Raw genomic sequence first — 15,603 nt, 5'->3', positions numbered from 1 at the left:
GCTATATTCTCAGCAGCATAAGGAGAATCATGTGCTAACAGCTGTCTAAATGACTCGGCTAAAGTTAGTAGCATGCTTGTTGTTTTTGTCTTTGCACTAGGATGATGTCGGCATAAATGTGCAGTCATATTCGTTGTGTTCCCACTAGTGCTTTCAGGTTAATCTCGTTGAAATGACCTTAACGCCACAACACGGCAAATCTCCATTAACGAGCTACCGCCGATCGCCCCGTGCATGGGGCTAGACGGCCAACACGTTAACGAGCTAACTGCGCTAACACACTAGTTCACACCCATGTAATTGAGCATTGCGTGGCACATCCAACATACTGTTTTACTTTAGTCCATGACTCGCTTACCTTCAGGGTCATACGTCACATGAAAACCAAAATTATTCCAAACGCCAGATCTGAATGAGGGTGGGGGAGGTCCATGTTGCAAGTAGAGCTTAACTTCTGTCTTGCTAGCTTGCCCTGCGCTCTTCCTTCTGACTATGCTGTCTGTGTTGAGCGCTCAGTGGATCTGTGCTCGACAGTGCAGCCTAGGCGGAGTAGTCAAACGCAGATTCACTGAGCGCTCAACACAGACAGCATCGTCAGAAGGAAAGTTGATAAAATAAATTACAAATGTTGTATTGTTCGATACATATGCGTACCGAACCGAAAGCACTGTATCGAATGGTTCAATATCGATACGAATATCGTTGCACCCCTAATATATATATATATATATACATATATATATATACACATGAGGAAATTTTTGGTATTTTCAGCCTTTATTAGGCAATGGAGTACAGAGATTGTACAGGAGAGCAGAAATGGGGGGGAATGACACACAGGAAATCGTCTCGAGTGGATTTCAACCAAGGTCTCTGCAGTGTCATTTGGCATATGGGTCACTTGGTCAGTCAGGTGACCTAAAGCAACACTGACTTGTGTTGGTAGGCTTGATAATATATGCCACTGTGTGCATTTTGTGCTGTACAGATGTGATGCTGGCACAGGTATAGTATTCATTTCATCTTCATTACTCCATGACGTCTAATTCATCAGAACAAGGAGGAAATAAAAGGAAGTACAAGATGATGAAGTGATCATGTATTATTTTATCAAATATGAACATGAATTCATTATGATTCATTTGTTATTTAGAAATGCATTTTACAGTAATTACCAATTCACAATTCAGATGTCCTTATAATAACCCAGAGGATTAAGTATGAGATAATACAGTCATATGAGATAAGCGTCAGCATCTACCATTTGTTTGGTAAAACCAGTGAGATATGATACTAGCTCATTAAAGATGGTAATTATCTTGTTAAACTGCAGTGTGTATGCATGTGTTTGTGTGTGTTTTTTGTTTTAAGGTCATTTAAAGTATCACATGATGAATATAAAGTTGGCTTCAGTTATAAGACATTTTTAGGAAACCCGGGTCACCCCCAGCTGTGCCTGCGATGAATAACATTGTCATCCTGTTTTTCAGTCATCGTGTAGCTAATTACTGTCAAGGTCAGTCATCAGTAAAGGAGAAAGCGGACTGCATGTACATCACCACCTGTGGCACTGTCACTGTGAATGAACAGCCGGGAGGTTCTTGGCATCAGTTCTTCTCTTTTTGTGTTGTTTTTCTTTTCTTTCTTTCTTTTTTTTTTAAACAATCCGTTAAGATAAAAACCATTAAACGTTGCTAATACCCTGTAGTTTTTTGGATTGCGATTATTTGTTTTTCTCCACACACACACACACACACACACACACACACACACACACACACACACACACACACACACACACACACACACACACACACACACACACAAATAAATGACAGGGACATTTAGATGAAGTCGAGGAAAATCTGATAGCCATTTAACATGGTAATTATGGCTGATCAAAAGAAGGATGCAGCACTGTGCACATAATTTCAAGCACAATCAGATTTTTACAAAGAAACAGTGTCTTGTTCCGAATTTTTGCAAGTACATTGCTAACCAGTGGAGTTTTAATTTATGAGTAACAGAATCTATCTACTTTTTCTATCTCATGCTTAGAATAAGCACTTTTGGTACAGTCTATTCACCTAACTGATTGTCTTCAACCTTCTGTTAAACCAATGAGAAATCTCTGTCATGCCACTGTTGTATTTTTTAAAAGATTACCTTTTTCTGCTGGTTTCAGCTCTCATTTCAGTTTCACATTGATGCTGTTCTCCTCCTTACTATTTATCCTCCAGTCCTCGTGAGTTCTTTGACTCTGCTCATTAGCAGTTCTTCTCCACATCACATTCATTGAGATCTAAATCATTACTCCTGCACCACCACCATACCACCAATGCTGGGATATTTTTGGAGAAGCGCTTTTCCCCTCCTTAAATACGTTCCTACATTTCCTTATTGTGTGCCCCATGTCAAATAAATCGTTTTACTTTCCTTCGCTTGAGTCATTGCTGATTTAAATTTCAATTCACGGTCCAAGGGTTAGGACTTCATATACACAAAGACCTTCAATGAAAGTTTATACAAAACTCTCGGTTAGTGTTCTAACTTTACCTTGAAGCAGGGACACGGAATAAAGGGACAAGTAATTTTCTGTCTAAATTTACAAGTGTTTCAGCCTTTTGCATCAGAGACTCCTCTGTCACTGCATTCTGCTCCGATTCATCCAAACATGAGAGAGGTTAGTGGACACATAAAGGATGTACAGGCTTGTTTGGCTCTGGATGAGGCAATAGGCCAGAGTAGTCAGGACTATCAAAAGTGGAGGGGGGTGCTGCCTCAGAGAGCTGGGTTTTGAAAATGGGCTTGGTGGTGCTCAGTGGGATTTCTGCATCATCTGACAGCTGAACAAAGTTCCTTTGGCAGACAGAGCCCAGTTACAAGCCACTGTTTGATGTAGTCTCTGAATCCAAAAACATTAGAGCCAGAACACAATTGCATAAAGAAAGTAGCAAAGCTAAAACAAGTAATTGAATGAAATACTGCATATGGAAAAACCACACACCAACCCACTGAAGGTGGGTGAAAAACTGGCTGTGTCAGGTTGTTGTAAATGTGTGCGCATGTGGTGGAGGGTGAAGAATTTTGATCTCGTTTCAGCGTAAAAGCAAGAAGTGTGTGACTGCACTGTGTTGTGACATGGGAAAACTGTGTTGTTTTCTCTCTCTCTTTCTCAACTGGGAACGTGTTGCTTTGGACATGGCCGGAAGCAATTTAGAACCATATTAATTCTCACTCTGTCAGAGCAACAAATACACACAGATGCATTTCAACAAAAAAATACACCTGTTCAACTGCTTGGTGAAGCAGTACATCTCTCTCTCTCTCTCATAGGCTGAGGACTAGGGAGTGTCAGAACTGCTATCCGGGATGACACAACGAACATCCACGAGTACATCAGCTTAGTGAATACCTCAGGAAAGAGAAATCAAGAAAGATCCATAGAGGCTGGGGTCCAGGCAAGACCCCAGGTGCAGACTGTGTAAAGACGCCCCTGAGACAATTTAGCACATAACAGCAGGGTGCAAGATGCTAGTTGGCAGGGCATACATGGTACGCCATAACCAAGTGGCCAGCATAGTATACAGGAACATTTGTGCCGAGTATGGCCTGGAAGTCCCGAGGTCAAAATGAGAGACGCCCCCAAGGGTGGTTGAAAATGACCTAGCTAAGATCGTGTGGGACTTCCAGATAGAGACGGACAAATGGTGGTGGCTAACCAACCGGACATAATGGTGGTAGACAAGCAGAGAAAGACTGTAGTGATAAACGTAGCGATACTGAATGACAGCAACATCAGGGTCAAGGCGCACAAGAAGCTGGATAAATATCAAGGGCTCAGAGAAGAACTAGAGAAGATGTGGAGGGTGAAGGTAACAGTGGTCCCCGTGGTAATCGGATCGCTTGGTGCATTGACGACCAAGCTAGGCGAGTGGCTCCAGCAGATCTGGGAACAGCACCTGAGATGGGAGCTTGAGGGTCCCAGAGGCCTAGGTACCACTACTTATATAGATAGATAGATATGTACATCTGATGTGTTATGATCAGATCATTGCCCTCTGCATAACCCAAGTGCTTCAGGTCATGAACTGATGGTTGGACATCTTCCTTCAGAATTTTCTGGTAGTGAGCAGAACTCATGGTTCCATCAACTATAGCAAGTCATCCAATTCCTGAAGCACACTACCACCACCATGTTTCACTGTTGGTATAATGTACTTTTTATGAAATACTGTGTTAATTTGACAGATTTAATGACATGCTAACCTTCCAAAAAGTACAACTTGCGTCTCATCAGTCCACAAACGATTTCACCAAAAGTCTTGGTGACCATCAAGACGTGTTGTGTTCTTTTTGTTCTGCAGTAGTTTTCACCTTGAGACTCTGCTATTGATGCCAGTTTTGCTTCAGTTGTTGTTCGGGGGTCTTTTGTGACTTCCTGACTTTTGTGACTTTTTGTTATTTGTTTGCTTTTTGACACATTTTGTTAACATAAAAGGATGCTAAAGTTCAGTGAACTTAGATTTTATATACACATACAAATTTATACTCATTAGACTTTAGGGAAGTAACATGCTAGTCAATGCAGTTAGTCCAGTTCTTTACATAATTGTATTTCACTGAGGACAGAGTTAAGAGCCATGCCATCTAAAAGGGAAGAACTGCCAGTGCCACATAGAGGTTTCATCTCTGATATAGCTACCCACCTGGAATACTTCATCAATATCCTGTGTTTACAGAAAAAAAAGGTATATACAACATAATCAAAATAAGAAGTTCAAAGTTCTATGTTTGCACTCTTTCAAAGTTCAAAATGTTGTGCGTGTTTAGCATGTTCAAAAGACTAGATAAGTCAAAAGAGTGTGGGGTGAAACTAAAAGCAAATCATCAAATCCTGAATTAAAACTCTAGTCATTAAAGCAAAATGCATCTGCAGAGAAGACCACCGAAATTAAAAAGAGTCTGGCTGAGGGAATTATGAAAGTCTCTGTGGTTTACAAAAATACATCCAACGCTTAAACTAAAGTGCCCGTGTGGTTCAAAACATGCCAGATACTGAAAGTACAATGAACTTTGGACAGTTCAACGATATGCAATATGGAAAAAGCAGCCATTAAGGCCAATCATTGGCAATGTCTTCTATCCAGCCAACAATAACAAGCTTGGCTGTTTCAAGCAACAACAAAAAATAAGCAGAGAAAGAGCAAGCTGTCTCAGACTTGAAAGTTACATGCATTTATATAAATGGGGTTAGCAACGTGGAATTAAAGATTTTAATATGTAATGGCAGGCTTGTGTTCTTAATGCCTTGAGCTATTGTACCTCCATCATATTATATGGAGAAATACAAAGAGTTTTCTAAGTTCATCCATTCTGCTGAGTAAATCATCCCTCCAACCAAACAATCAGCCCTAAAGCTAAAAAACATGGACAAGTCATGCTAATAATTCAGAATATTTACACAAATAAACTTTGCATCATACAAAAGCATACTTCAAGGAGCTATAACCTAGTGTGACACCCACGGTCCTCTTGTCACATGCCCCACTGAACATGATGACGCTCCCCTTTTTGTTTACCCAAGCTGCAGTTAGTACAAGCTCCTTTAAAATCATTGTTTGAACAAAGTGGATCTTTTCTTGATACTGTGGAGTAAACTCAGACTGCACAACCCTTCACGAGGCTACTGTCATTACGGGTTTAAGTGTGAAGGAAACAGGACATTTCCTCTGTTCCTCAGATCATTACTGTGGATATTAAAATACTAAGGAAGAGACACAACAAATACGAAAATTTAAATTAATAAACTCCATGTCCGCTTGTGACCCTTTCAAACTGAGACAACCTCCATCTGCTAGAATTCCCGGTCCATTGTGGACGTGAAATCATGTCTTGCTGTTTCCACTCTGGGGTGTAAGTGTTTCCGCCAACCCCTATCTCAATGCTTTCCGAGATGCCCATCAACATTATCGCTGCGGCAGGCCAATTAGTTATCATCTGCCTTGTTTTCTCGGACTCAAACAGTGGGACGTCATCTGATTCAATAAATGATTTTAATAATGGGCCTGCAATCAAAGATGCTTCTAATTTTGAGACATATTTGAGCCCTCAAATCAAGTTCAGTCTGCTGACGATACACCATAACTGATAACCACTTCGTTATTAAAAGCTATTTATGAATTACAAAATAAATAATGATATTATGTGTATATTATTACCATATATACCATATATTATATTATATTATGTATGAGCATCACTGATAGCTAGAAAGTCTGATTCTTATATAACATTTTTTTAATAGATTTTCTTATTGACAATATGAAAAACACTCATGACGCAAGATTTAAAAATATTGTCAACCAGGTAAAAAAAAAAGTACACAGACACACATCAAGACAGCTTCTTTGTTAGAGCATGCCATCACTGTCCTCTGGTATGACTGCTAACTGCACGCTGAGGAAAAAAGTGGGAAAAGGAATATCCACACTTCAAAGAGTTTTCCACATATCTGCGTGATCCTCGGTCCACAGTTCACTTTTACGTCTGACACTAAGTGAAAAATTATCACACAGAATCCTGAGATATGGCTGCAAATGTGATTTGCGACGGCACTGTGATCTTAAATGTTGACCATCAAATTTTAATCAGTTCATCCTCGAGTCTAAGTGAAGCATTTGCTCCAGTTGTAATGAAATTCCATCCTGGAAACTGTAGGATATCACATTTATGAGAATGGAGTGAGGTGAAGTCAAAGTGACCTTGAGCTTTACACTATAAGATCTAATCTTGATTACTAACCTAATTTAAACTAATTCAATCTCTTAACTCCAAGCATAAGCACAAATACTTGCTATTAAACAAATAAATAATGAATATCAAATACTAAAAAAATAAATATTTAAGCCACTTCTCAAAAAGACTCTTCATGGGTTGCGTTAGGACCAAAAAAAAAAAAAAAAATCACAGTGACCTTTTGACCTTTGATCACCCTTGAATCAAGCCAAATGTTTGTTCCAAATTTAAAGAAACTCACTCCTGATGTTTAAAACACACCAGGCTCATGACAATGTGACAGAGATATACAGTGGGGCAAAAAAGTATTTAGTCAGCCACCGATTGTGCAAGTTCCCCCACTTAAAATGATGATAGAGGTCAGTAATTTGCACCAGAGGTACACTTCAACTGTGAGAGACAGAATGTGAAAAAAAAATCCATGAATCCACATGGTAGGATTTGTAAAGAATTTATTCGTAAATTAGGGTGGAAAATAAGTATTTGGTCCCCTCAAACAAGGAAAATCTCTGGCTCTCACAGACCTGTAACGTCTTCTGTAAGAAGCTTTTCTGTCCCCCACTCGTTACCTGTATGAATGGCACCTGTTTGAACTCATCATCTGTATAAAAGACACCTGTCCACAGCCTCAAACAGTCAGACTCCAAACTCCGCCATGGCCAAGACCAAAGAGCTTTCGAAGGACACCAGGAAAAGTCTTGTAGACCTGCACCAGACTGGGAAGAGTGAATCTACAATAGGCAAGCAGCTTGGTGTGAAAAAATCAACTGTGGGAGCAATCATCAGAAAATGGAAGACATACAAGACCACTGATAATCTCCCTCGATCTGGGGCTCCACGCAAGATCTCATCCCGTGGGGTCAAAATGATCATGAGAACGGTGAGCAAAGATCCCAGAACCACACGGGGGGACCTGGTGAATGACCTGCAGAGAGCTGGGACCAAAGTAACAAAGGTCACCATCAGTAACACACTACAACGGCAGGGAATCAAATCCCGCAGTGCCAGACGTGTTCCGCTGCTGAAGCCAGTGCATGTCCAGGCCCGTCTGAAGTTTGCCAGAGAGCACATGGATGATACAGCAGAGGATTGGGAGAATGTCATGTGGTCAGATGAAACCAAAGTAGAACTTGTTGGTATAAACTCAACTCGTCGTGTTTGGAGGACAAAGAATACTGAGTTGCATCCCAAGAACACCATACCTACTGTGAAGCATGGGGGTGGAAACATCGAGCTATGGGGCTGTTTTTCTGCCAAGGGGACAGGACGACTGATCCGTGTTAAGGACAGAATGAATGGGGCCATGTATCGTGAGATTTTGAGCCAAAACCTCCTTCCATCAGTGAGAACTTTGAAGATGAAACGAGGCTGGGTCTTCCAACATGACAATGATCCAAAACACACCGCCCGGGCAACAAAGGAGTGGCTCCGTAAGAAGCATTTGAAAGTCCTGGAGTGGCCTCGCCAGTCTCCAGACCTCAACCCCATAGAAAATCTGTGGCGGGAGTTGAAAGTCCGTGTTGCTCGGCGACAGCCCCAAAACATCACTGCTCTCGAGAAGATCTGCATGGAGGAATGGACCAAAATACCAGCTACTGTGTGTGCAAACCTGGTAAAGACCTATAGTAGACGTTTGACCTCTGTTGTTGCCAACAAAGGTTATGTTACAAAGTATTGAGTTGTATTTTTGTTATTGACCAAATACTTATTTTCCACCCTGATTTACGAATAAATTCTTTACAAATCCTACCATGTGGATTCATGGATTTTTTTTTCACATTCTGTCTCTCACAGTTGAAGTGTACCTCTGGTGCAAATTACTGACCTCTGTCATCATTTTAAGTGGGGGAACTTGCACAATCGGTGGCTGACTAAATACTTTTTTGCCCCACTGTATATATAATGATACAACACAGTGGTGAGAAAAACTGAAAAATTTAAAGAAAAATAAAAGGGATTAAAAAATGTAAAGGCTTATGATGTGTAAATGACATTCTTTTTGTTTTTAAATTTATAAAATGCAGGGGAAAGAAATCCACATTTGTGCTCCACATTGCTTCATGTCACCCCTCAAACATCCACCAGATGTCCTCAGTCTGTCTTCCTGGTTATGACCACATGACAATCACACCCACCTCACCTGTTCCCAATTAACCAATCAATGCTTGCACCTGCCTCTTGGCTCTGTATGCTTATCACCTGCAACAATGAAATGCAGAGATAAATACTAGCAGAAACATTGCATAGAAAAAGATCTATTGATCGACTCGTGATCTGCTCTACAGAATTATTTAGCAAATCGCAATTATTTCTAGAAGATGGCAGTAATGCAATTCCCCGGTTGCCAGAGGCTGTAAAACTTTAAAGAAGAAAATAAGTTGTGCTTTGTCAAATTTTCATTTTTACCCATATCATTCTGGCTTCTGCTTTTTCCGCACTTGTTGCTAATATACATTTGTCTGTTTTCTATCTATCCTACATTTTGAAATAATCCTCTCAATTGTTTCTGTCTATACTTTGAATTAGGCAATAAATTCGAGAAACTTGTGGAAACTGCTAGTTTGGCTAGGAATGCTGAGGTCGTACGCCGATGTAAACCCTTTCCCATCCTTTCTCGTCTCGTTCTCACACTGTATACTTGGCTCTATATCCTCAGCCTGGATTGTCAAGCAGGCATAATTAAAAATTAAAAAACACTCTTTATCTTTTTGTTCAGACTCTTTTTTGTTCATCTTAAATTCATTGTTTTCTGAATAAGTGAACAAGAAAGTTCCGTTAGCCAATGTGCAATTAACTCAGAAAAGGAAGGAGGTGAGTCAGAAGTTTAAAACTTGGCTCGTGTGAAGCCTATAAGACACAGTCACAGCTCATTGTCTTTGAACTTTTAGGGCAGAACAATGACACGGCTAGAAGCAATTCCAGAGAAGTGCAAAGGAAGACAAGTGAGCCTTCAGAGGGAATATCTATGTTAGCTTAATGCTAATATTATGTGGGAAACAATTGCATCTGCATTCACAATGGACACAGACAGCAATAACTGTCAGCGACAAAGAATTTCTGGTGGTTTGAGCACATGAAGAACGCCATAATCATCTTGACTCACAGGCCGACCTTTGTTGCTGGCAAGCAAGCAACAAGTATACCATATATACACGTATGCTCCTGTGGCATCTATGATATAATGAAGGACATACATGGTGACTAGTGCATTTAAGTCTCATTGAAGATATTTAGAAATTCTTTGATGAAATTATATATCTTTTCTTTTCCTCCCTCTCCATCTATATAGCACAGATATATAAGCAAACATCTGTTTAAGAAAAGAAATAATATAAGATCCCATTTTCATCATTGCAAGCCTGAAATCAGACAACGTCAAGAGGCCGATTTCATTGCAGTCATTGAGGGAGGGAAGGAGTGTTTGTATGTGTGGGAGAGAGAGAGACAGTGAGAGAGAGAGAGAGAGCGAGAGAGAGAGAAAGAGAGAGAGAGAGAGAGAGCGCTAGAGATATGGGGGGTGGAGGGGGTTCATTAAAGCCCCTGGTTTAAGCCCAGCCCATTCTGGATATGTAAATGTCTGAGGCACAGAGAAAAACACAGCAAGAAAAAAGCAGTGAGGGAAGATGTGAGAGCGAAGAGGAGGAGGGGAGCAGCATGAACAAGTGAGAGAGCGATCAAGGGAAAGAGAGCAAGAGAGTGAGGGAAAGGGAGCGAGCACTCTGAATTGTGAGTGGCTTACGACACTCAGTGAACAGAAGGTGCTTCTGCATGCGCTGTCAGTGTACTGGTCTGCTGCAAGGGATTGCGCGCTCCTTTGCTTCCCACATTTACCGCCCCTGCCTGCCTACCAGCACCAGCCTTCAGCAGCCTCTTCCAGCTGGCTGAGAAGACACCCAGAGAGCAAGGGAGTAAACGAAACCTGCGAGCCACGGGGGATGCGAGCGGCTACCGAACCAATATGAGCCACTCAGATGACGAGGAATACTGTTACACAAGAAAACAGTGAACAGGGTTCATCTCTTTATATCCTGTTTTGTTTTTTTGTTTTTCCCTTGCGTCCGTCACTGAAATCATGATTAAGTGCTTGAATGGATCTAAACCTTACAAGTCAGTGATTTCTTCAAGCGATGGACGATAACACATTTTGACAGATCTTTTGAAACTTAAGCGGGAGGGAAAGGAGGAAAGAGCTGAAGACCGATTATTTTAAAAAAGAAAAAAAAAGATTCTTGCTTATTTTTTTCTTTCGCTGGTTGTCTCTTCTTCCCTCTGATCGTTGCAGCAGAGGACTGCGGAGGAGCAGGAGAGACAGAGCTCATGCAGACAGGGGTACTTGCACTTCCTACCATCTCGCTGAAAGCTACTTGGATTCCTTCTCTTTCTGGCTCTTTCACTTGAAGAGAACTAAGACATTGTAAGCCTGCCAAGGATCTGGTGTCCACTGAAAAGAGAGAAGGGAGGGGGGGAGAATTTGTACCACAGTGGGGTCTTTTTTAGATTCGCACATAATTAGTGTTGGGGCACAAAGCGAGATGCTGAATGGAGATTGTCAGCTTTTGAATAGGGGTGAGTAGGAATTTTTTCGAATAAGATTGATCAGTGAGGACAGTTTGATTTTCCATCCCCTCTACTCTCCACCCACTGCTTGATATATAACGTAAGGAAAGAGACTTTATTTTTTTGGCATTTTTTGGGACTTGATAACAAAAATACTATCACTGTCTTCAGCTGACATACATAGAATGAGACAGCTTGTTGAACGAGATAGATATGATGCGATAAATATGATCTGATACGAGCAAAACCGATATCCAGAGTGGTTCAATGGACATTTTCTCCCTGACATCCCTGGATATTTATGCTAATGGATTTCCTTCTAATTGGACTGTACTTAAAGTGGCCACTGAAGAAGCCCCCTGGGTTGATACTGTGTTCATTGGGCATTTTTCTAAGAACAGTTCCCTTGGTAGAGGGGGTTTGTCCAAGGTTGTGCCGCTGCGACAGCAAGCTGCTGTACTGCGAGGGGCTCAACCTCACAGACATTCCCCGCAATCTGAGCAGTGCCATGGGCCTGTCCATGAGAGAGAACAACTTAACGGAGCTGCGTGAAGGCCAACTGGCTGGTCTGTCACAGCTCACCTGGCTCTATTTAGATCACAACAGCATTGACGTTGTAGAGGAGGGTGCATTTGACAAGCTGAGACGAGTCAAGGAGTTAGACCTGAGCAACAACCGGATTGAGAGTCTGCCAAATGGCACCTTTAGGCCCCTCCCAAACCTCCGTATCTTGGACCTCTCATACAACAGGCTGCAGGTACTAGAGCCTGACCTGTTCCACGGCCTTAGAAAGCTCACCAATTTGCATTTGCGCTACAATGCTCTCAAATTTGTGCCAGTGCGGATTTTTCAGGACTGCAGGAGCATGCAGTTTCTGGACTTGGGATACAACCAACTGCAGAGCCTGGCACGAAACTCCTTCGCTGGCCTCTTTAAGTTGACTGAGCTGCATCTTGAGCACAATGAGCTAGTTAAAGTCAACCTAGCCCACTTCCCACGCCTCATCTCTTTACGCACTCTGTACATGCACAACAATCGTGCCACTATTGTTGTAAACACACTAGACTGGACATGGCACTTTTTAGAGAAGATTGACCTGTCAGCAAACGAAATCGAGTACATCGAGCCACATGTTTTTGAGAGTACACCAAACCTCAAGGTACTGATGCTAGACTCTAATCGTTTGACCTCTGTGGACCAGCGCATTCTGGATTCGTGGTCATCTCTGGACAGCATTACCCTGGCAGGGAATGACTGGGAGTGCAGCCGCAATGTGTGTGCCTTGGCCTCTTGGCTGAGTGCCTTCCGAGGCCAGCATGACAATTCCCTGCTGTGTTCAAGCCCTGACACAGCACAGGGTGAGGATGTGTTGGATGCCGTCTATGCTTTTCAGCTATGTGAGGATCCCCCAGTAGAGGTGACCACAGCAGGCCTGTACGCCTCCACGAGGGATCTGGGCCCCATTACTCCCAACCCCTATGAGGGCGAGGGTAGTGAAGTGGTCACAAATTCTTTCACTGTCACAGTGGGCCATGATGACCTAGAGAGCACCATGCAGATCCACAAGGTGGTAACAGGCACCATGGCACTCATCTTCTCCTTTCTCATCATAGTGCTCATGCTATACGTGGCATGGAAGTGCTTTCCAGCTGGAATAAGGCAACTGAGGCAGTGCTTCAGCAGTCAGCGCCGTAAGCAGAAGCAAAAGCAAAGCATGCAGCAGATGGCTGCAATTTCTACACCAGAGTACTATGTTGACTATAAACCTAACCATATTGAGGGAGCTTTGGTAATCATCAATGAATATGGCTCTTGCACTTGCCAACAACAAGCTTCTCGGGAATGTGAAGTGTGACCCTGCTTTTGAGTAAGTCTTTACCTGTGATTATCTGGATATACAGTAAATTCCTTTTTGGATACACCGGGGAGGGGGACAGAAGGAATTATTCAATCTTCTGGACACTTTTTTTTTTACAAAGCATTTCACTGTGATGTGGAAGAAGTGTGCTTCATGTGGCTGACTATTTTGTGGTGGATTTACTGCTACTGCTATCTGCTGCTGATCTGAAGTCACATAATGGTCATGGGACTCTTGGACCTGTTCGTGTTCTATCGAAAAAGAGAGAGGAATACAGTGCTGAGGCTTTTCTCTCGAGGATGGATATTTGAGCTTTAATGTGTCTTTCTATTTCAGGACATTTAATTATTGTTTAAAAATAAACTGGGGACACAGGAGAGGAAAAAAAGAAACCATTTGTATTATGGTACACACAATATTTGAGCATTTAAAATATTAAAAACACATTTAAGTTTAATTAAAAATGTAAAAATAAAACTGTGTAAAATATGTTAAAGAAGAAGACGTGCAAGTGTGGACAAAAAAAAGATAATCTATTTCTTTTGTAAACTACAAAAAAGTGTTTAAATAAATGAATTGCTATTCACAGAAACTCATTTGTATATGAGAAGCCTGTCAGAGAGGATGAATGACGACAGACGCAGTCTTTGCGCTCGTGGACTGTAGAGCCATGACTCTGCAGTGCATCAAACAGCCCCCCCCCCCTAAAAAAAATAAGGCGAAAAACAAAAAAGAAGAAAAGGGGAAGAGGGATATCTGCATCTCATCTCCAGTGTAAAACCCACCATCTGAGTTTTAGACCTCTTCTCGGATTGAATCACATTTTGTTTTGCATTCATTGTGTTGACTTTCTATCAGTGTAGTTTCTTTCCCATTGCCTGTCTGTGAATAGATTAAAAACGATCTATTTCATCCTTTATCAGTAATCATATTTTCATTTAGTGATATCATAATATTTGTGCTCCATCCAAGTGAAGAAAGCAGAGTATAAAAGAGCTAAAGCTATGCCTCTCGTTGCTTCTCACCTTTTGGCTGTCGCAGAGGAGCGTTGCCTCCTCTTACTGAATCAAGCACACCAAAGCCAACAATCATTCAGACCATCCATAGTAAAATCAAAAATACTGTTCAAATAATATCCAAACCACCGAAGGAATTATTCACCAGCTTCAAGAAGATTTGCACATATTGGTCACTTTGTTTTGTTTTTTTTTGTTTTTCTTTTCATGTGATGTAAAATGTGTGTTGAATACAAGGCCATTTCCAGGTGCGTGTATATATCCTTCTCCCTTTGGTGTTTATTGTGTACATTAGCGCACTGACAGATGTTGTGTTTCCTGGGTCCTTTGACATGAACAGTATGTTATGTGAGAGAGAGATGGAGGATCACAACGACTGCAGAAAGAGGGAACAGACTGCTCTCTAGTGTGCACATTCTCATACCGTGGCAGCATTATACCAATTGTGCACCATGTTCTGAAAAATTTCACAACGGGGGCAACATCAATATACTGATTTTACAGCAGCTTTTTCTGAGAAAAAAAAAAGAGAAGAAGACAAAAAGATCAATTTGCATTATTTTTTGTGTTATTTTGCGATAAATAAGATAATGTTTACAACTTGTAAGTCATCAGGAATAAAAATGTTTTAAGAACTCACTGACAATCATTACACAATAAGTTTACATTCTTTAAATCTTTAATTCGATAACATTGTGAGATGGTGTTTGGCTGTTCTTCTTTTTAATCATTTGCAATAAGTGGTACAAAATGAGATGCTTTGGTGTATTTTAAATTGTTATAACTTGTTGAGGTTGATAAAGGCCTGGGAGTAAACCCAGCCTGAGAAGAAGTATAGAGGATTTAAGGTCCCTTAAGCAATAAAGTGTCTGGAAAAAACAGAGAGGGGGGAGGGGATTTTTGCAGAGAGTAAGGATTAAATTTAATTGAAGTGTGCCACTATTTACTGGGTCTAAATGAAATATTTTGAAGGGAAAATTCGAGTGGCTAAAAAAGAAAATTAGAAACTATATTGTTATATTGAAACATTTCATCGATCTATTTAATTGTGTTAATTCTTACAAACTCGAGATCCCCAAAATGCTAGCCAGAATGCCAGTGAGCCACAGAATATGTAATACCGAAGCTCCTTCGTTTCCTCCCACAGCTCATAGGATTTCTCCCAGGCCCAAAGAAATCCCATCACATAGAAATCATTCTAATTATTATGAAGGACAAGGTGGGAATTCAGTGATTTTTTTCTAAAATGAATGAACTGTCCCATTCTATACATAATGCAAGCAGCAGTAAACATACATAAACATAAAATTGTATAACTTGGTCATTAATCGGTTTTCAAACTAGACCCTTTTTGTTCTCTTCAGATATATACGT

The 15,603-nt window shown here is 41.0% G+C and overlaps 2 protein-coding genes across 2 annotated transcripts in view; one reads left to right on the top strand and one right to left on the bottom strand.

Moving 5' to 3' along the window:
* Window positions 1–15,603, bottom strand: part of ctnna2 (catenin (cadherin-associated protein), alpha 2) — a 353,288-nt gene that overhangs the window by 132,462 nt on the left and 205,223 nt on the right. The window lies entirely within an intron of this gene.
* Window positions 10,425–15,198, top strand: lrrtm1 (leucine rich repeat transmembrane neuronal 1). The gene has a single exon (XM_080880369.1). It carries the CDS (start codon window positions 11,657–11,659, stop codon window positions 13,208–13,210), a length of 1,554 nt encoding a protein of 517 aa, XP_080736495.1. The 5' UTR covers window positions 10,425–11,656; the 3' UTR covers window positions 13,211–15,198.

This window comes from Rhamphochromis sp. 'chilingali' (assembly GCF_963969265.1).
Source record: "Rhamphochromis sp. 'chilingali' genome assembly, chromosome: 4".
NCBI lineage: Eukaryota > Metazoa > Chordata > Actinopteri > Cichliformes > Cichlidae > Rhamphochromis > Rhamphochromis sp. 'chilingali'.
Note: the sequence above shows the minus strand (reverse complement) of the source record. Positions and strands in the feature narration are given on the sequence as shown.

What these genes read in the sequence shown, in the direction of transcription:
- lrrtm1 (XM_080880369.1), top strand. Translation starts at nt 11,657, where the DNA reads ATGCTAATGGATTTCCTTCTAATTGGACTGTACTTAAAGTGGCCACTG.